The following is a 19,722-nucleotide window of genomic DNA, read 5'->3' as shown; positions in this document are numbered from 1 at the left end:
GACTGCTGGGAAGGGCTGCTGAACAGAAGTGGAGGGGGGGTGGCAATCCACGGGGTGCTAATCCCAGCTTCCTGTCCTGATTTTCCTTGACTGCTGCTCAGGGGCCTATCTTAGGAAGTTCACAGCTACCGAAATAGATCCCTCCTCTCACCTGTTCTTAAGCCAAGAAGACCTTGATAACTTCCCGTCAAGAATTCGCACTTTGGTAACTTTTCCAGGATGAGGAACAGTTACGGGGCATTGCTGCTGAGCCCCCAGCCTTCTCCGCCTTGGCCAAGGAGCAGCCAGCAAACAGCCGCAAGGGGGGGGCATCAAGGGGCCAGCTACCTGTTTCTGGCTGGGCCCCGCCTTTTCCCTGAACTTGGTTGCTGTTTCCTTCCTTGGTCTGCTCCCGAGACCATCCTTGGCCTGAAGGACTCCCCTTTGACTCAGTGGCAGACAACAGGTCCTCTGGCCGCCACCTCACTCACCCGCCCAGCCCCTCGCCCCGGCCTGATCCTACAGAAGCCCCTGTTCCTGCCTAACTCACCATCTTAGTCACCGGAGCTTTGGGACCGGGAAACAAAGTGACTGAGTTAGGGCCGCCCCCCCAGCCTCACTCATTCACTCAACAAACACAAGCCCCCAGGCCCGGTACTGGGGGCGTATAGGGGTTGGAGTGACAGCGCGGAATAAGACATGAGGCGCGATGCCCAGCCCGGTGCAGGGGGCCGGAGGGGACATCCGGGAGAAAAAACGGGCCTCTTTGGGGTGGGGCCCTGGGGACCCCACCTCCTTGGAGGAGAGCAGAAGGCAGGATTTCAGGCAAACGCCCCACGCAGCCAGGGCGGGACTTGCGCTTGCCTGGCAGGAGACTTTAGCGTCTCGTCTCCAAGGTAACCCTGACCCAAAGGAGCCGGCTATGGCCTCTGGGACTGGAGGGAGCCCGGGTCATCCCCCAGCGCAGAGCGGACCCCCCACGGTGAGGGCTGAGCCAGGGAGCAAGGAGCAGAGCCTGCCTTTACCAGGGAGGCCTGGGGGCGATGGCAGAGTTGGGGGGCGAGGGGGAGGCGGGGGAGGGGTATGAACTGTGGAGGGGGTGGTAGGAGGAGAGCAATCCCAGCTGGAGAGGGAGAGACTTTGCAGGGAGCAGGGAGGCCCAGAGAGGCTCTGAGGGGGAGTTCAAGGCCCCTGCAAGGTGAGGTTAAGGAGGCAACTCTGGGAGAGGGGAATGGGGGGGGAAGTTGGACCCTCCAATCCCTTCTCTGCTTAGCCTGGCTGAGTCACCCCTTTCCCCCAGCCCTGGGTGACCCTCCTGCAGCCCCTCCCGTGGGCCATCCCACCGCCACCCAGGCAACCAGGCCATGTGAAGGAAGGTGAGACTCGGGGCTCTCTCTCCCCCCTTGGACCCCCCCCCCAGCTCTGGGTGGTGGCACTGCTGCATCACCACCTCCTTCTGCATCCGCCCTGGGGCTGGGTGTCTGAAAAAGGCCCTGGGGTGGGGCAGAGGGCTGGAGGTGGGGGGCTGGTGTGCCCGCTGAACCTCCTGCACCGGCCCCCTAGACCTGCTGGAGCTGATGCTGCTGCAGAACGCACAGATGCACCAGCTGATCCTGAGCCGCCTGGTGGCTGGAGCTCTCAATCCCTGGCCAGCCTTTCCTGGCCTGCAGGTGTGAGGGCTGGGGATGGGGGTCATGGGCTACTGGGACCGCCCACCTGCAGGTCCAGGGGTAGGGATCCATCTAGGGTATCCCCTTGAGAGAAAGGATTAGGTGAAAGGAGCAGGAAGCCAGCCTGCACCTATCTGGCTGAGTCTGTTTGGCATCTATTATGTGCCAGGCCTTGTGCCAGCTGCCTTGGGTTGGGGGTGGGGGTCCCTAAATCCAGACCACCCAGGTCTTGTTTTCAAGGTGGTGTCCCTGCAGTGTGCCCCTCACTGGACTGCAGGCCCAGGAGGACAGGTGCCATTGTACCCTGGGCCTGCCGTGTGCCTGGTACTTAGGGGCTCCACTGATGTTTGTTAAACAAGTGAATGAATAAATGAATGACTGTGGATACCAGGGAACTTTGGCTGTGACTGGCACAGAAGAGGTGCCCTGCCTGCATGCTCGCCTGGTGGGGAATGAGGAAAGTCTCCTTGGAGGAGCAGGTGGCCTTAGAACCGGCCCTTGAAAACCAAGTGGGATTTTGGTGATTGGAGTGAGGGCTGTGTCCACCATCCAGGCTGGCAGAGCTCTCAAGGGGCCCTGGGATGAGTGGCTACAGGGGGCAGCTTGCTGGACTCCCACCCCAGCTTGGGAGTCAAACCTAGATTTGTCCAGTCTCTGCCCAGCCTCTTATTAGCTGGGTGACCCTAGACAAGTTGCTCAAGCTCTTTGAGTCTCAGTTTTCCCACCTGCAAAATAAGGGATACATGTCTCCAAAGTGCCTTGCTTGCACTGTAGTATCAATCAACGGTAGGCATTTGATGATACATATCTGGAAAAATAATTTAGAGGAACGGAGGAGTGGGGGCAGGGAGAGCCTGATCCTGTATCACCATCTCCCCGCTATCCCCAGGTCCCCCTGGAGGGTCCAGAGGAAGAGTGTGAGGAGGAGGAGCTCGAAGCCCAGGAGGAAGGGCCATTGGTGGTCCACCACCACTACCTGCCCTGCCCGATGCCCGCCCTGGGCCCCCTGTCACCCTGGCCCTCACCTTTCCTCCCCCCTCCCCCACATCAGCCCCACTTGCAGGATGCATCCAGGATTCAGCGGCACCCTCCTGCCTTCAGGAGAAGGGGGGCGTAAGTGAGGCAGAGGTCTGGGCACTGCCAGGGCCCTGCTCTGGCTGGGCTGGAAGAGCGGTCTTGGGGTTAGGAGTGGGGTGATCGTTGTGGGTAAAACCCCAGACACCATTTCTGATGGGGGCATTTCTGTTTTCATCCTCATCTCAGGAGAGCTGTGCCCCCACCCCCACCCCCCAGTGCCACAGGGACTGTGGGTGCGGATGTACCCCCGGCTTCAGGTAGGGGCAGGGTGGGTGGGTAGCAGGGCCCAGGCCGAGGGATGGGTCAGGAGACCAACAGGGTCATGTTCCCTTGAGGGGGGACCACTACCGTCATCACTCCAGGCAATTGGCCTGTCCCCTTCCCTTTCGCGCCTCAGGGTTCACTGAGGCAGGAGGGAATCAAGATGAGGGTGCTCTCCCCTCCCCCCCAGATTACTATGATGCTGAGAGCCTACCATGAAGACAGATGCTGGCCCAGGGACCCGCGCCAGCTTCACCGCAGGGCTGGAAACAGCCCTGGAGCCCCAAGTGCCCCTCTAGAGCTTGAAGCCACACCTGGTAGCCCTTCTCTGCCTCACCCCCAACCAGGCCCTCCCCTCTGGGGTGAATCAGTCTCCTCTCCATCCCACTAAGTCCTTGAACCAGCCGGATCTCTTTTCTGGAGTAAGAGCTCATTAGACCATTGTTCAAAGCCTGGGAGCCACAAGGAAACCCAACTCTGCCCCACTGTTTCCTGCCCAGGCCCAGGGAGGCTGGGACCAGAGCCCTCCCTAGACCTCTGTCCTGCACCCCCCTCTCTGGCAAGGCCAGGGCTACGGGGCCTCAGTTTGGCCCAATAATGGAGCAGCAGGCAAGAGAAGCCTGGGAGGGTCCTGGAGCTGAGCCAGTTAGTTCCCGTGGGGCCCTCACCCTTACCTCCGGAAGCTGGCTCTGTTGGCCCCAAGCCTTGCCCCAACAGGGAGTGGCTGAGTTGCCAAGGGCCTGCAGGAACAGAGCGCCTCTGCCCCACCAAGCAGGGTACTCCCAACCCTCCCTCGGGCTGACGAGGGTGGGTGCCTGGTGCTGGGCTGGTCAGCATGGGCACATCCTGGGGCTGGCCCGGCCCGGAGGGCCCCTGTGAAGGAGAGGGTGGAGGGACGCTGAGGAGATATCTAGGGAGAGAAGTCTACGCCTGATGAGTCACCTTCCCAGCTATTGTCTCACTCTCCCAGGAGGAGACATTGAGGCACAGGGTTAGGTCAAGGTGATTATATTCAGACTAGAAAAGGAAGTGTCCTCAAAGTCTCTGCAGCTTGTCATTGTCCTTCAGCCAGGGCTGGACCACATCCCTGAGGAGCCACACTGAGTCCCAGTGGCTGCCACGGGGGTGGCCGCACCCCTTGTGCAGGCTATGCCCGGTAGACCCGCCTCAGTCTACTCCAAGCTGCCTGCACCCCGTAGTTGCCTCTTCGCCTCTGGTGCCACTGCTGGCCGAAGACAAAGCACAGCAAGACGGATGTCACAAACAGGAACAGCAGCACTGACACGACTGTGATGATGATGACCATCTGGTTGTCCTGCCCGGGTTCTGCGGAAGAAGGGAGCAGTGGTCTTAGAAGTTCTCTGGTCCTAGGTGCTAGGACCCAAGGCGGGGTAGAGGTCCACCCATTGCCCCCCCCATCCCGCAGTCACCCTGTGTTACAGAGATGAGTGGCAAACGGGGTACTAACTAAGGGAAAGGTCAGCTGAGGTCCCGGCTGTCAGCCAGGCCTCGGTGATACCGTGAGGGCAGCTTGTGGTCTCTGGACATCATGGCCTGGACAGAGGTGTGGTCCAGGCCAGCCCCTCCCTGGGCAGAGCTGAGTGAGTTTCTACCAAACGCCCTGAAGACACGGAACACCTTGGCCATCAAGAGTCAGAGAACAGCCCAGTAGGTGTGGCTCAGCTGGCTGAGCGTTGTCCCATGTACCAAGAGGTCACTGGTTCGATTCCCAGTCAGGGCACATGCCCAGGTTGTGGGTTCGATCCCCAGTAGGGGGGCGTGCAGGAGGCAGCCAATTACTCATCCATGTTTCTATCTCTCCCTCTCCCTTCCTCTCTCTCCAAAAAAAAATCAATAAAAACATAAAACAAAACAAAAAAAGTCACAGAACAGTAGAGTTCTAGAGCCAAGGCCAGAGAGAGGAGGTTGGTCAAGGTCAACAGCTCACTAATGGCCAAGCAACTAGTCCAGGTCCATGCTGGGGACGCAGAGAGAGCTTCAGGGAGGAGGGAGCATAAGAGGGGAACCCTCAGGATTAGGTGTGGGGCCCCTGGTGCCTACCCCCTGAGCTGGCAGACAGTGGGTTAAGGTTTTGATTTCCCCAGGGGCCTAAAGTGAGTGCCCTGTCCCGCCTTCCTCCGTCCAGGGATGGGGGGCTCCTCCTCACCATAGATATCAAGCGCCTGGGGCTCTGAGGTTCTGCGAATGATGCCCCCACCACGAGACCGCAGGTCCAGCTCGGCCTGGCAGGAGAAGTTGTGGCGACCGTCTTCCTTGTGAGCCGTTCTGTTGTATGTGATCATGGCCTCTCCTGAGACAGCCGTTGCCCTCCCGAAGGCCTGCATGTGCAGGGGCTCCTTGCCACGGAGCAGGGTGAGGGTGAGTGTCTCAAGGGGGGCCACAGTGGGCACTCTGCACTCAATGGTGAAAGATTTGCCCACAGTCACCCACATGGGCTGCAGCTTCAGCAGCACTTGCTCTGGGGGGCCTTCAGGGGAGAAAGTAGGGAGGTCTGGTTAGGATGGGGGTGCCGTCCCAGCAGGCCCGCCCAGCCAAGAGCATCGCAGTTTAGGGTGAGGGATGTACTGGGTGGCAGTGAGCCGAACATGATGATTTCTGGAATGAGCAAGAACGGAGGTAGCCAGGCATCTCCAAAAGGGGGGCTCAGAAGCTGTGTAGCCACCTAGAAAGATATATGTGTTTGCATCTGTCTCCTTCCCCTCCAGAAATGAAAAACTAATTTCAAAAATTAAACAGTTGGGTAATTATGTTCAGAGAGACTTAGAAGGGAGCGCCCACTCGAACTGGGCTATGAACTGTGAGGTTCTCACGTAAGAGGTGGGAACTGAAGTCAGACCTGCCTTCATTCTCTAGGGTCAGGCTCACGGCCACCTTGATCCCTTATCAAACAAGGCCCTCGGGGTGGCCTGCCTTTCCCTTTGAACCAGAACACCTCACCTCCATCACCCCAGGATAACATGCTAGGCTCAGGACATCTTACTATTCATTTGACCCACTGACTTCAGTAATGGGGAGGACCCAGGGGTACCCTTAGTGTTGAGATGTTGAGAGAGACCTGGCCTATCCAGGTCTCCGTGGCTCACGGGCAGGTGTGTGCGTGATGGTGTCACACTTGCCAAGGGCCCTCAGGGGAAGAGAAAAGCACCTGGTGACTCACTCAACCTCCTCTCAGTGAGGTGAAGGGGCCACTAGAGAGCATGCAGCCCTCCGGATGGTTCCCCCACTACTTGTCACCAGATGTGGGGTGTTGCTCTGATGGGGCTACTGCTGATCTGGAAGGAGGCTGTGAGCGCTGGGTGGGGGCGGGGGGCGACTCTTAGAACTGTATAAACCTTGCCTGGACAGTCCTCTTCTGAGCAGGCCTCAAAACCGGGGTCGCCAGCAGGCTCAAGGAGGCCAGCGAAGGGTGTGAGCAGATTCTGAGCCCGTGGCCTGGGTACTGCTCCTTGTCACCCCAGGAGCCCAGCGAGGTGGAGGTCATGACGGGGGTGGCTGGGAGCAGGAACGCTCAGTGACACAGGCTCCGCCCCGGGGGAGGAGGGCCCTGCGTGGAGCACTCACGGAACACACTGACTCTGACCACCGCGGACTGCTGCTCCCCAGAGCAGGTGAAGTGGCAGCGCAGCTCCGTGTCGTTGGAGGCATCGAAGAACCTGAACTGCTTCCACTGAGGCTGTTCGTCCAGCAGAGTCTTGCTTAGGACGGTCTCCACGCCACCAAGATCTGGGCGGGGACAGCTGGTACTGCAGTTGATCTCATAGGACCCTCCGTGCTCCACCACCAGCTGCTCTGGCCACGAGTATACCTCGAATGCGTTCCCGCCAGACCCTGGAAGACAGAAACTCTGGGCAGCAGATGTCCCCACTGTCCTGCCCAGAGGAGCTGCCCACCACTGGCAGTCTGATCAAGAGGGTGGGACCCAAGAAGAAAGGCCAGGGGTGGTCCCTCTGCTCCTTGACCCTTGACCCCTGTTGAGGCCTTGTGTAGACAGAGGAGGCTGCCCCTGGACCGTCTCCCTGCCTCTGGTTGCCTTTCCTCGAACCCATCACCTCCAGATCAGTCTTCTTCATGCACATCTTCTCTCTCCATGGAGGGGAATCCTAGTTGACCTTCAAGACCCAGCCCTAATGTGCCCTCCTCCATGAAGGCCTCCTGAGATGGAGGTGGACTGTGTCTTTTGAGCTCCTGTGATCCAGGGTTCAACCTACCCCTCCCTCCTTTCCTTTCTTCCTCAAATACTTTTTGAACCCCTGCTATGTGCCCGGTACTGTTCTAGGCTCTGCAGGAGGAAACAAAGCGACCAAATCCCACCTTTGCAGAGCTCACATTCTAGTGAAGGGAACAAAAAATAATCAGATATCCAGCCCATCATATGGTGATATGTGCCTGGGAGAGGAAACAGGGAGTGGGGTGGGATGGCCACTGTAGCACAGGCCTAACCGAAATAATGGCATTTGAGCAAGGACATGAAAGAGGTGGGGGTGAGCCCTGCAGATAGCTCTGGGGGAGAGGGTTCCGGGGAGGGGCTTGGCGTGTTTGAGGAACAGCTATGTGTTCAGGATGCTTGAGCTCAGCAAGGAAAAAGGCAGGGAAAGAGGGAGTCAGAAAGGAAATGGTACCACCCTGCCAATGACCTATTGTACCAGTGATTCATATTTGTGTTGACTCTCCCTTAGCCTTTTTGGAGTTTCTAGAAGGTAGTTTGCCCTGTGTGTGACAGACTCAGGAAGAATTTGATGCATGAGGATTGAGCCTCAGCACTCACCTCTCTCTCAGCAATGACCAGGAAGGTCCCCAACCCCAGCCAGCTGGGCCCATCCTATGTCCTGTGCTAGTACTATGCCCATGTGCCCTGACTCAGCCTCCAGATGGTGGTACATAATGAAGTGGCAGGAGAGGGGCTTTGCAGGTAGATAGAACTGGATTTGAATCCTGAGTTCACCATGTAACGGCTATGTGACCTTAGGCAAGGTGCTTTCTCTCTCTGAGCCTCAGTTTCTTCATCTGTAAAATGAGCTAGTAATTCCTTTCCCAATGTTGTTGTATAGGTTCAATGAGAGAGCACTTTAAAAGCACCTGGCAGGTTGTGTAAAACAGGGTGGTGGGCACATGGTTGCATTTTCCCCTCATAGTCCCCTTGACCCACTGGAAGGGATTTCACTTTTTTTTTTTTTTAAATATATCTTTATTGATTTCAGAGAGAGGAAAGGGGAGGGAGAGAGAGAGACAGAAACATCAATGATGAGAGAGTCATTGATCGAGCCTGCAACCCGGGCATGTGCCCCGACCGGGAATCAAACCCCGATCGCCTGGATCCCAGGTCGACGGTCAGCGGAGGAGCCACGCCCGGCTGGATGGGGTTTCACTTTTGCTCTGAGGATAGCCAGAAGGTGAGGCCTTTGCTGCCCCCTTCGGTCCCCAGGTTACATCTGAAGACCAGCGAGGGCATGCCTTCACCTCTTGAACCCCAGCATCCCGTCACCTCCTCAGGCCCCTACCCTGCCCACCACTTAGCCTCCACGACCTGTCACATCCACACGCCATGAAGCTGTGGGGCTTTTCAACCTGGTCCAAAAGGCCAGGACCCCTGCCTACTGCCTAGGGTCACAGGGAAGCCAGGTGGCCATAGCATCCTGTACCCTCGCTGGTGGCCACTATGTTCAAAGCCTCGGAGACTTCAGGGTCAGCACCCCGCCCCCAAAGCCAGGGGAGCAGGCAGCCCACCCCCTGGGCTGGCTCGCGCCAAGTCAGGAACCCCTGGCACTGGCTCACCTAGGCAGACGAGCAGGGCAAGAAGAACCGCAGACAGGCGCCAGCAACAGAAGGGGGACATCTCAAATGGCATCTGCAGGCTTGCAGCCGAGGAGGCCTGCAGGCGATAGTGAGGTCAGGGAGTGGTGGCCTGGAGTTGCAGTGGAACATTTGTAAACTGGTGACAACATTTCCTCTCTTTATCTGAGCAGTTCCTGGGAAGCCACGAGGAAGGCAGGCTCTCAGGGGTGCGGGGCTGGGAGGGGCCAGGCAGAGGAAGCCAGAAAACTGATAAGCGAGGCCAGAGCTTGATCCTTGGGCATGCTCAGTTCAGAGGTGATGAGTGCCCACCTGTGGACGTGGATGCCACACAGGATTCCGGTGCGCTGCGCAGGCACACAGGAACAGTGATGACTACAAGCCCCAGAGGTCTGGGGACACCCCAAATCTCACAGGACACACTGTTGGGTCCCCTCTGGGAAGGGTTTCTTAAGCAAGACTGTGCACTATACAGATCTTGTATCATAGAAGTGTACACTTGAAACCTACATGATCCTACTAGCCAATGTCACCCCAATACATTTAATAAAGAGGACCCCCAAATCACCAATCATAAAATAAATAATTGACAACTTTGATTACATTAAAGACACAGGTGAACGCTTCAGAGAAAACTAAACAAGTGTAAACAAATTTAAAAGGGGCTTTAACTCAACATTAGCCAGGAAAATTAAAATTAAAACCACAGTGGAGCCCTGGCCAGGTGGCTCAGTTGGTTGGGTACCATCCCATACACCCAAAGGTTGTGAGTTCGATTTCTGGTCAGGGTATATACCTAGGTTGTGGGTTCGATCCCTGGCCAGGGCTCGGCTTACGGGAGGCAACTGATCAATGTTTCTCTTTCTCATCAATATTTCTCTCTCTTTCCCCCTTCCTTTCTTTCTAAAATCAATAAATAATATCCTCGGGGGAGGGTAAAGAAACACAGTGGGTACCATTTTATATCCACCAGATTGGCAAAGTTAAAGGATCAAACAAAAACCAAATGTTGGAGAGGTTTTAGGTCAACAGAAACTCATAATTGCTGGTGAGAGGATATATTAGTCCTCTGGGAAATAATGAGGCGTTGTCTTGAATATTCTGTACCCTAAAACCCAGTCCCTCACCTAGATATATGCCCTAGAGAAACTTTCGCACTAAAAACCGGGAGACATGTGCTGTGCTTACCTCTTGCTATCTGTGTGATCTTGAGTAAGTCACTTAATTTCTCTGTGCCTCAGTTTCCTCTTCTGTAAAATGGGATTAATACTAGTACCTTCCTCATAGGGCCGTCGCGTGGATTAAACAAATTAAATGAGCTAATATTTTAAAATTTTTATTGAATTTATGGGGGTGACATTGGTTAATAAAATTATATAGGTTTCAGGTGTACGATTCTATAACACATCATCTGTATATTGTATGGTGTGTTCACCACCCCAAGTCAAGTCTCCTTCCATCACCACTTATCCCCCTTTACCTTCTTCTACCTCCCCCCACCCCCGTTCCCTCTGGTTGTTAATATTTTTAAGCATTAAATGCAGTGCCTAGCACGCAGTAAATGCTATATAACTGCTTCATAAAATAAGAACAGGCATGTGTATGTGATAAAGCACTAAAAAATGCACGATCCAGGCATATTTCATCCTCATGTTGAGTGGTGGGTTCAGGCCTGTCCATATTACCCTGCTGCATATAATGGACACATATATGCTACATGTTACGTTACGTGTCACACATTAAATTTTACCAAAAAATACCAAGGGAAAAGAAAAATTCCCACATGTCTAGAAAGACGAGGCAGTTTTGTAGTAATGTGAGGATTTCATGAAATTCATCATGAACTCCAGATGCAAGTCCAGAGGGAGGAGACTGTCCCTTCCCCTACATATCAGCTCCAGCCCAGCTCAGATGGCCCAGGTCATACCTACGTGGGCCCCTGGACAAAAGGGTAGCCCCACACTTCTAAATCTGTCACCCTGATGGGCAGGAGAGGACGCGAGGGGACAAAAACAGGAAACCGCCACACGAGCAAGGCCCATGAACTCAGAGGCAGCAGACAGGAGCTTTGTTAGCTGGGCACATCCAGCCAGAAGGAACTCTGGGCTCTCCAGCCTCCCCCCGCAACCTTGTGCTTACTGGGGGTGAAATTGAGGCCCGGGGAAAGGAAGGTATCGAAACTCAGGCGTTGAGACTCCATCCCAAATCCTTCCTACTCTGCCAAGAGGGAGGTGAGAAGCGTGACCTTACCTGTCATCTGCTGGATGGAGTGACAGTGATGGGGAAGGAGGGGTGGCCAGGGGTCCAGCGCAGCCCGAGGGGTGAAATCTGGACGAGACAACCTGGCACGAACCCTGCTGCTGATGCCCTGGTATGACGTGTTAACTCAGGCTTCTCTCTTCCTTTCTACCCAGAAATCACGTGTTTCCTGTGCCTGGTTCTCATCTCACGCTAAGCCTGCTGAAAAAAATCTGTGATTAAAATATACACAACAATTTCACCACTTTAACCATTCTTAGCGTATAGTTCTATGGCATTAAGTACATTCATATTGTTGTGCAAACATCCCCGCATCCATCTCCACCACGTTTCCACGTCCCAAACTGAAACTCTGTCCCCATTAAGCACTAAACTCCCCTCCCCCCAGCCCTTGGCAACCACTATTCTGCTTTGTTTCTACGAATTTGACAACTCCAGGACCTTCATGTAAGTGGATCACAGTGTTTGTCCTTTTGTGACTGGCTTATTTCACTGAGCACAATGCCCTCAGGGTTCATCCACGTTGTAGCACATGTCAGAATTCCCTGTCTTTTTAAAAAATTTTTAATTAAAATTTTTTTCTAATTTATCAATGAGAGAGAGAGAGAGAAATATCGATTTGTTGCTCCACTCATCCACACATTCACCAGTTGATTCACCAGCCCTGATGGGGGATCGAACCCACAACCTTGGCATATTGGGACGATGCTCTAACCAACTAAGCTGCCCTACGAGCATCTCAGCAACTGAGATGCTGCCTGTGGCCCCCCCCGCCCCCTTCACAGAGAGGTGGGTCTGTAGGAGGCAAGAAGGTAAAAATGCTCTGAGAAGAGGTGAGTGGTCTGATGGGTCCCAGTCCTGGGTTCCAGTCATTCCTGAGGCCAGTTCCTGCAGGTTGGCGTCCACGAGCCAATCCTTTTGCCCTTTTTTGCTTCAGCCAGTTTCAGCTGGTTTCTGTCCCATGCAACCAAAGTCCAGAGCAAGAGACCACATGTCCCCAGAGGACCTCATCAGTCAATACAGGAGTGTCGCAGAAAAAAACCCCATTGCCTGCACTGGCCCGGGCCCCAGGCCTTACCTTGGTGCTGGGTCTTCACGGCGAGAGGCCGGGAATGTTGTCTTCCTGGATATCTGCAAAGAGAAAAACAAAACAAGACTTGATAAAGACATAACACTATTTCTGCCACTCCAAACACCCTTCCTTCCTTCCTTTTTAAAGTAAATTACAGGCAATAATTGGAAGTAAGTGTATATCCCGTCTTGGAGAACATGTTAGCATAAGAAGGGCCTCTGAGCAGTATTGCCATAAATATGGACTCTTTACTTAATCCAGCATTTCCCAAACTCTTTTTGCCGGCGAGCCTTTTTCCCTCAGTTTACTCTCCTTTGGAACTAGTACTCTGAGGTGCGACCTTTGGCAAATTGTCCTAAATGAGTCAACCGCGGGCCTTGTTTTTCTTACCAACCACACCTTAGCGCATGGACTTCTGCAACATGAGGCTCCCCTGGCAGAACCCGGGAGAAGCGACACCTCACCCGCAGTCGTCAACTCTCGTCAACCTCCCCGCTTCCTGTTACTCACAGCCACCCAGGTAGCCTCTTCACGAGCAAGAACTCATCACAGGCAAGGAGGCCTCAGCGGTCCGTGCTTATCTGGAAGGAACCCGAGTCTAACTTCTGACCCAAAAAATAATTTTTCCTAGTCTGTTCAGGTTGAGGCCCTTCCCTGTGTTGCACCAGCCCCCCCCCCCCCCCAAACTCACACTCACTAGGCCACAAAGTCTCCTTTGGCCCCCTGGGCAGGTCACAGGCAGCCTCCCTCCCGCGGCCGGGGCTGCCCTCCTGGCTCGTTCCCCCTCCTCCAGCTTAACCCCGGAGCCAGGCAGCACAGCCGGCTCCTCATCACGCTGCAGATGTCTGAGGACCCAGCAGCTGCTTCTTCAAATGTCTGAGCTCCCAGGCCCCTCGCAGCCCTACCCTCCGGCCTCAGCCCCATTGGTAAGGTCAAGGCAGGATTTCCTGTCACTTTTTTGAGTTTAGACTCAACGTTCTGGAATCTTGACTGCGTCACAAACTACATTGGTGTTAGTCACTCTTTCCAGCTTTGTGTCGCCTTCGGGCACGCTCCATGAGAACTTCTATGGCTTCCTCCGAGTCACCGAGCAGGCCTGGGAAGGGGAAGGGCGATTCGGAGGCAGGAGGGGGGGCCCCGGAGGGAAGAGCACTTCCTGGGCCACCAGCCAATCCGCTCAGAGGCCAAGTTTACTCAGTTACTATCCAGCTCTGCCGCCAGCCGTTTCTGGAAACTGGCCCCTCCAACTCCTGCCGTCTTTCACTATGATTTCCCAGGGGCTGCCACGCTCTTACCAGCCCTGCTCCTCTGCCCACGCTGATTGGCCCAGACATGTGCTCACAACCTGGATTCTGGCCTTGCCAGAGAGTCCGGGCAGTCTCTCACTAAAGCGGAAGGTGTTAAAGCCAACGATAGATCAGGGCCGGGATGCCCCAGCAGCGCCCGGCCCAGTGCGAGGGCAGGCAGGTGGGGCTCTTGTGTTGGTGGCTGTCATGATCTCTTGAAGCTAAGGCAGGGGTGTAGCACACGATGCCAATGAGACAAATACAGAGTCCAAATAGGTGCATTCGCTGATGGAATACGGTTGTGTATGTGTGTGCATGTTTCATAAAATGCATCAGACACTAAGAAAAAATATCATCTCTGCAGCCTAATGCCGACTCAGCATGAAAGCAGCAAACCCTGGAACCATGGGCCCCGCGTGTCAGGGGCTCATCCACCTGCTGGCTTCCCATGATCTCAGCAGCAAACCCTGGAACCATGGGCCCCGCGTGTCAGGGGCCCATCCACCTGCTGGCTTCCCGTGTTCTCAGCAGCAGCCAAGGATGCTACCAGCTGCCTCGCTCCCTGGCCTGGGCCAATTCAAGAGGTAGACACAGTCCTGGCTTAATAGCTATGTGGGGAATCCAGGAGCTGTCTCTGCTGCTGTATCAGGTGACAGGAAGCGAGCAGGCGCCAACAGCAGCCCGAGCACCTTGCGTGCCCTTGGATCTGCTATGTCCAGTGTTGCAGAGGGCGGGTGGGTGTGTCTGGTGCCCACTGGGGGGGGAAGGGGGGGATGGTGGTGGACCAAGCGGAAGGAGCCAGCCTTGAAGCCGAGCCCCACCTAAGCTGTCCTGGGGCTGGTGGGCCCTTTGGCGTCTCCCTTCTGGGTGGTGCAGGAGAAAGCAGAGCGTCCTCTGATTCCACCAGAGGGATGGGAGGGGAGAAAGCATGATGGCGGGCTCCTGAAAGCCAGGATCCTGAGCTCATTCCCTGGTGTGTGGGAAGATGTGCTGCCTGCTTTCCCAGCACTGTGTTGGCCGCACTACCTCAGTGGGTTTCTCCTGGGTTTCTTGGTCCAGTATCCTACTCACTGTACACGCGCCCCAAACTCTGCTGGAGCCTAATTCTTGTCCCAACCCGGCCACCTTCCTGGAATTCAGCTCAAATTGATACGTTGGGGGACTTGCTGTAGTGTTTCAAAGGACCTTTTCCCACAAAGAGCCACCAAGGACGATGGGTGTTCCAGCCCTGTTCCCTGCCACGGGCACCAGTGGGCAACTGCACCCCCACCCGCCCTCCCAGGGCCGAGCCAGCTGCTCACCCTCACCATCCACACCCTCTGCCAGGAAGGCAGCTGAGAACGACCCCGTGGCCTGAGAGGTGGCTGAGTCTGTAAGAAGATGAACTTGACTTCCAAATCTAAAACTACCTTTATTTGTGGTCGGCTCAACATAAGATGCCATCATCAATCAGCAGAATTATAAAACTGTACAGGAGGTACAAAAATAGGCCGTTTCACTTATATAATTACCCTCACATCATGGAGCTTTAAAAATACACATAGAAATTGTACAATCTGGCAGTTTATAAAATATAAAGCTAAAAAGGAGGATTTTAGGCTCCACAAAGAGGATTGTATCACACAATTAACACACATTTAACAGTAAACCATCCACAGAGAAGACACAATGGCACAGAATTTTTTTAAAAATCACTCAAAAATTTACACGTTTACCACGACCAAATTATTCACCCTTTACTAAGAAAACTACTGTAAGGCGTCCATCCCGTGGAAGGATACAGTATAACTTTTCCTTTTCCAGTTTTAAAATGATCAGGGGTGTTGTCCAAAACAAATCTTATGTGCTTTAAGCAAGTGCAATTATAACTGGATATACTTCAGAGTAAAAATTAAATAAATATAAATAGGTTAAATAAATAGGTCACTGCAAAAAGAACACTACATAAGGTTTGCATCTGAGAATGCGGCAGAGTTGACTGGTAATGCTTTGTAGGTAAGTGGGGACACCCCCATCACAGCTTTTGGGACACAGAAAAGGAATGCTGCACCCACCAAACACTGAAGAGCTCGGGGGAGGCAAGGGGGCAGGGACTTTGGCTGGAGTTGTTGGTTAAGGCTGCTCCAGCGGGAGGCTCACTGCGGATGGTTCTTTGTGGTTTTCCAATGAAGAGAGACGAGATTTAATTGCTGCTCCAAAAGCCAGAACCACAGTAACTCACGGGAAATCACTGTTTCATCAAGTACAGAAGAGTAGGCCCTTTGGTTTAAAAGATAATGGTCCAACCCTGGGAGGTGGAAATTTGGCTCATCCGTAAGAGACACCTGATGATTTCCTTCCAGGAAAAGGCCGATGCCAGGTCATACGCATCTAAACAACTCCAGGCGGTGAAGGGATGACCGGGGGGAAAAGAAATGCTGGGAGATATGAAGAAAAAGGATTTCCAAAACTGAATGAGTAGAGAGAAAGCAAAAGAGGATTTAAAGGGGCTCTTTACAGGGGTGCTGGGCTTTCTCTTGCAGGTCTTCCTAGCCCACCTCCACAAGGACTGCAAGGCTGAGGATCCAATCCAGAGACGGAGGATGGGAACAGTCCTGGGAAATCCAAAGCTGGCCAGAGTTCAACTTCTGAAAAGATAGCAGCCAGAAGGAGAAAGCCCTGCAACCCAAAGGCCCCCATATTGGCGAGAGGTCAGATCAGCAACCAAATCATCTCGTAATGCAGGGAGACAGAAGTGCAAAGATAAATGAGTCACGTCCACATAAAACCTTACTGGAAGGATCAGGGTTAATGCTGATAAGGACCTTTTTTGATGGGAAGAAAATACTTTTCTGGACCCACTAACGTGGATCTTCCAATATAATACATGTAATGGGTCAGTGACATCTCACTGGAAAGAACTTACGGTGACTATTGCACTGAGGCCGGGGGAGGGGAGGACACCTTTGCACCCAGGATTTTATACCTTGGCAACTAGACGGTTTAGTGACTTCTCAAATAACACCAGTGATTCCCAAAAGTGCAAATGCTCTGGTGCCTAGTGACATGTGGAGTCTTTATAAGATGAAACTAAAAAGACACAAGAAGCAACAAGGGAAATTCTGGCAGGTGTCCCAAAGACAGATTCAATACAAGGTTCAACACAAGATTTGAAGAAATTGTAGTGTCCTCGGGATTCCTAGAAGATGCAACTAAATTCTGTTGTAAAAATGAAGACCAAGTATTTCTAAAAAGCTCCGCAGCCTTCTAGGAATCATACTCAAGGTCAAAGAGCTCAGGTGCACAACAGGAAACCCCAATTCTAGAGACTGGAATGAGATCTACCAGAGGATGTCCCAGGTGTTTTCAGGACAAGTTCCCAGGTAAGGCCTCTTCCAACCACCAGAAGGACTGGTGAGTGCCTGGGCCCTACAGGCGACAAAGAGATGGACAGAAAGCAACCTGGCCAGTTTGGGTGGGTCCTGGGACACGGCCGGCTTGAAGACTGAAAAGATGCAAACCCCTTCCCCGCCCCCTGGGCTTCTTCACAGCACTAATATTTCTTTATTGTTGTCTTCACAACAGGCTCTTATGAAAGCAGGGCTTTTGCCTATCTCGTCCACCTCTCTGTCCCTAGCACCCAGCGCCCCAGTATATGGTGAATAAATGAGTTTGAGCAAGTTGGGTGGTTAGAAACAAATAAGCAGAAAAGGCATTTTAAAAAAGTTGTCCTGCAGGCAAGTTGAGCCAAAACAGAGAGATGACAAGTACTGGGCAGCTAGACATGACCTGACTACTCCCCGGAGAGGGCCTTCAGCAGCGCCGAGGGTCCTGGAAGTCACTCGTGCCACCCTCTCCACCTGTCTCGCGGGCTAGCCCCACTCGGGCCCGGTGGCAAAGTGACGTGCAGAACGGGGCCGGCACAGGCCAATCAGAGCAGGAAAAGAAACCCGTCTGGCTGTGTTCGTGAAAAATGGGCGGCGCGGTAGACCCCACGATGCCAACCAGAGACGCCAGGGCTCCACAGTCTGAATGAGGTAACTGGTGAGGTTTAAAGATGTAGGAGAATATTAATTTAAGAGAAAAGGTGATTTTAGGCATGACAACAGGAGGAACAGCAGTCTAGAACGAGAGGTCTGGTTGCGTGGCCTCCACGCGGGAAAACGTCGCACAGTGAGAAACAGTGATTCCTCTGTCAGTCGGGGAAACTCGACGCAACATCCGCACTCCCAGCGGAGGCCCGGGCCCGCGGGGCTGGAGAAAGCCCAGAGAACGCGTCCGCACGCGGTGCCCGGCTGCACCTAACCTCTAACGCTCTCGGTAGAGAAGACAGGAATTCTTGACTGAAACGAAAACTAACAATTACATTAAATTCCCGGGGAAAATAACGCGGTATTGACATAATTTAGGGAATATGACTTTGAGGTTGGTTAAGAGGCGCGTATAGTGATGTAACGTTGTGCTTTCATCGGCATTGGCGAGTGCTCCGAACACGAACACTCTTCCCGCGAGGGAGGGGGTCTTCCGTACCACACAGAACAGATGTACTGCCTTTCTTCACGAGTGAGCTTCGAGTTAAGTTTAGCTCGCTTGTGCTAATGTAGCTACAGTATGATCAAAATATAAACTTATTAAAATCTGCCAAGAGAAACAAAATCCTGCCCACAAAGTACATGGTGACCCTGGCCTTGGCTCCCAAGGCCTCGGCCAATCCCGCTGGCTCCAGGGACAGAGGCCCCATCGCTTATCCTCTGGCCCAGGGCTCTCCCGGGGTGGCCACTGTGGCTTGTTAGGCCTGCTCCCCTCAGATCCCGAAGGCCTGACCCTGCCTGTGTCCTTCACAGCCAGGGAATTACCACTTCCTGCCCCAAATGCTCCTAAACATCCCTAAATGGTCCAGGGCACAAAGCCACCAAAAGCCACCATTTGGGCCACCAGTACACGGGGCCGCAGCTGCCTCGGGACAGACTGTCCTCTTCATTCCTGAGACCTTCACAGACACATCCCCACTTTCCAGAGTTTACCGCTGACCTGTCCCAACACCATGCTCCATGCTCAAGGCCCTGCTGCCCCCAGGGAAACACTGGTCACAGTGACCTGGGGTATCTGGGCGCACTTGTGATTGGGGATCAGTGATCTCTGTCTCCAGGGATGACACCCTCTGAATGTCCTCCTCCTCGGCAGCACCCTCACCTCGCGAGCCCCATCTCTAGCAGTGGCTGCACTTAGTGCCCCTCAGCCTGCTGGTCGAGAAGAGAGATGCTCCTGGGCCCGGCGCGCAGGCAGAACTTGGTGCTTCTTCCTCTCTCTCCCTTAAAGGCTCACAGGCTGACATCAGACAGGAAGTTTAAAGAGAAACCTAAATCTGAAGCGAGTTTATCCAGGAGGTGGAGGGCGCTCCTGCTGCTGCCTCTGGGGCGGACCCTTCTCTGCAGACGTTCCCTGACGGTGAAGCTTTCACAGCCACCGTCTTCCCAGCTTCCTGCAGGTCAGGAGGGGTCACCTCGCCCCCTTCCCGGGGTGTGCACCCTCCTCTGCTGGCTGCAGAGCAGGCCGCTCAAGGCACTGGGTGTGGGAGCCTGGTCTCCCCGCTTGGCGGGAGGGCTGCGGGCTCTGGCTTGCGGACATCAGGCCCTCAGTCACAGCTGGGGCCACCGGAACGGAGGCCGCCTGGCTCAGAGGGCCTCTGCAGTCACGGGGGGCTGAGGCTCCGGGGGCGGGTGGAAGTAGTAGGGCTGGAAGAGCCTCTCGTGGCTGCACAGCTCCATGGCCCGGTAGGTGTGAGAGAGGAGGTGGGGGAAGCGCGATGTGAAGTAGCGCACGAAGTCGTCGGGGAGGGAGCCCAGGGTCTCCCGCACCTCCACGGGCAGCTCCCGGTAGTGGTGCTTCTGCAAACAGGACAGACACACAGACACAGGTTGTCAGAGAGCTCATGAAATGCTGGAAAGAGATCCTTTTGTTACTTAAGGAAGAGCGAATGTTAGCTGGCTCTGCAGAGAAAAGGAGAAAGGTTTGAAGAGGCCCTAGAGCCATCCTGCTCGCCCCACCTCCTTCCCCTCATTTGGGAGGTGGCCTTGGAGCTGAGCGAGGCCCAGCGTGGGGAGGGGCCGGTCAGGTCTCCTGTGACATCAAGACCTAGCAAGGCTCCTGGCAGCCTCAAACAGATTAAAATCGCCTGGAACTGAAGTGTCTGTCCCAATGGGCTTGGAGGCCTCTTCTGGGCCTGGGCCCTGTGTGAAGGCTGCGCTGTGACAGCCCAGGCCAAGAGCACCCCCAGTTCCCTCCAAGAGAACAAGTGGAGCCTCTGCCCCAGGCCTTGGAGACAGGC

General features: G+C 54.4%; 3 protein-coding genes across 11 annotated transcripts in view; 1 reads left to right on the top strand and 2 right to left on the bottom strand.

Annotated features, from left to right (window-relative positions):
* The first annotated feature begins 878 nt into the window (after positions 1 to 878).
* On the top strand, positions 879 to 4,829 carry PRR29 (proline rich 29). Its single transcript, XM_081161809.1, has 6 exons — positions 879 to 961; positions 1,280 to 1,355; positions 1,543 to 1,649; positions 2,539 to 2,762; positions 2,913 to 2,983; positions 3,178 to 4,829. The coding sequence occupies exons 1-6, from the start codon at positions 902 to 904 to the stop codon at positions 3,204 to 3,206; spliced, it is 567 nt and encodes a 188-aa protein (XP_081017935.1). The 5' UTR covers positions 879 to 901; the 3' UTR covers positions 3,207 to 4,829.
* ICAM2 (intercellular adhesion molecule 2) lies at positions 2,406 to 13,253 on the bottom strand. 9 transcript variants are annotated; one of them, XM_081161801.1, is made up of 7 exons: positions 12,827 to 13,253; positions 12,136 to 12,188; positions 11,049 to 11,258; positions 8,781 to 8,877; positions 6,570 to 6,836; positions 5,155 to 5,475; positions 2,406 to 4,313 (listed from the first exon to the last, which is right to left on the bottom strand). In XM_081161801.1, the coding sequence occupies exons 4-7, from the start codon at positions 8,851 to 8,853 to the stop codon at positions 4,135 to 4,137; spliced, it is 840 nt and encodes a 279-aa protein (XP_081017927.1). In that variant the 5' UTR covers positions 8,854 to 8,877; positions 11,049 to 11,258; positions 12,136 to 12,188; positions 12,827 to 13,253; the 3' UTR covers positions 2,406 to 4,134. The 9 variants fall into 9 exon arrangements, with proteins under 9 accessions (XP_081017927.1, XP_081017928.1, XP_081017930.1 ...); XM_081161802.1 differs by having other exon boundaries at positions 11,049 to 11,255; XM_081161804.1 differs by having other exon boundaries at positions 11,049 to 11,255; positions 12,821 to 13,227.
* Positions 13,254 to 14,813: 1,560 nt separating this feature from the next.
* The window catches only part of ERN1 (endoplasmic reticulum to nucleus signaling 1), a 66,903-nt gene continuing 61,994 nt past the window's right edge, over positions 14,814 to 19,722 (bottom strand). Inside the window, exon 22 of the mRNA XM_081161799.1 lies at positions 14,814 to 19,282. Coding sequence (XP_081017925.1) covers positions 19,070 to 19,282 — 213 coding nt within the window. The 3' untranslated portion in view covers positions 14,814 to 19,069. The remainder of the gene's footprint in view (positions 19,283 to 19,722) is intronic.

The sequence above is a fragment of the Miniopterus schreibersii genome (assembly GCF_964146895.1).
Source record: "Miniopterus schreibersii genome assembly, chromosome: 16".
In the NCBI taxonomy this organism is placed as follows: Eukaryota; Metazoa; Chordata; class Mammalia; order Chiroptera; family Miniopteridae; genus Miniopterus; species Miniopterus schreibersii.
The sequence above is the reverse complement of the archived record's forward strand: the minus strand, read 5'-3'. Positions and strand labels throughout refer to the sequence as shown.

Coding starts and splice junctions, on each gene's coding strand:
- PRR29 (XM_081161809.1), top strand. CDS start 902: ATGGCCTCTGGGACTGGAGGGAGCCCGGGTCATCCCCCAGCGCAGAGC. Junction 2,763..2,912: donor GCCTTCAGGAGAAGGGGGGC/GTAAGTGAGGCA, acceptor TCCTCATCTCAG/GAGAGCTGTGCCCCCACCCC. Junction 2,984..3,177: donor GGATGTACCCCCGGCTTCAG/GTAGGGGCAGGG, acceptor CCTCCCCCCCAG/ATTACTATGATGCTGAGAGC.
- ICAM2 (XM_081161801.1), bottom strand. CDS start 8,853: ATGCCATTTGAGATGTCCCCCTTCTGTTGCTGGCGCCTGTCTGCGGTT. Junction 5,476..6,569: donor GGTCAGAGTCAGTGTGTTCC/GTGAGTGCTCCA, acceptor TCTCCCCTGAAG/GCCCCCCAGAGCAAGTGCTG. Junction 4,314..5,154: donor CCAGGCGCTTGATATCTATG/GTGAGGAGGAGC, acceptor CTTCTTCCGCAG/AACCCGGGCAGGACAACCAG.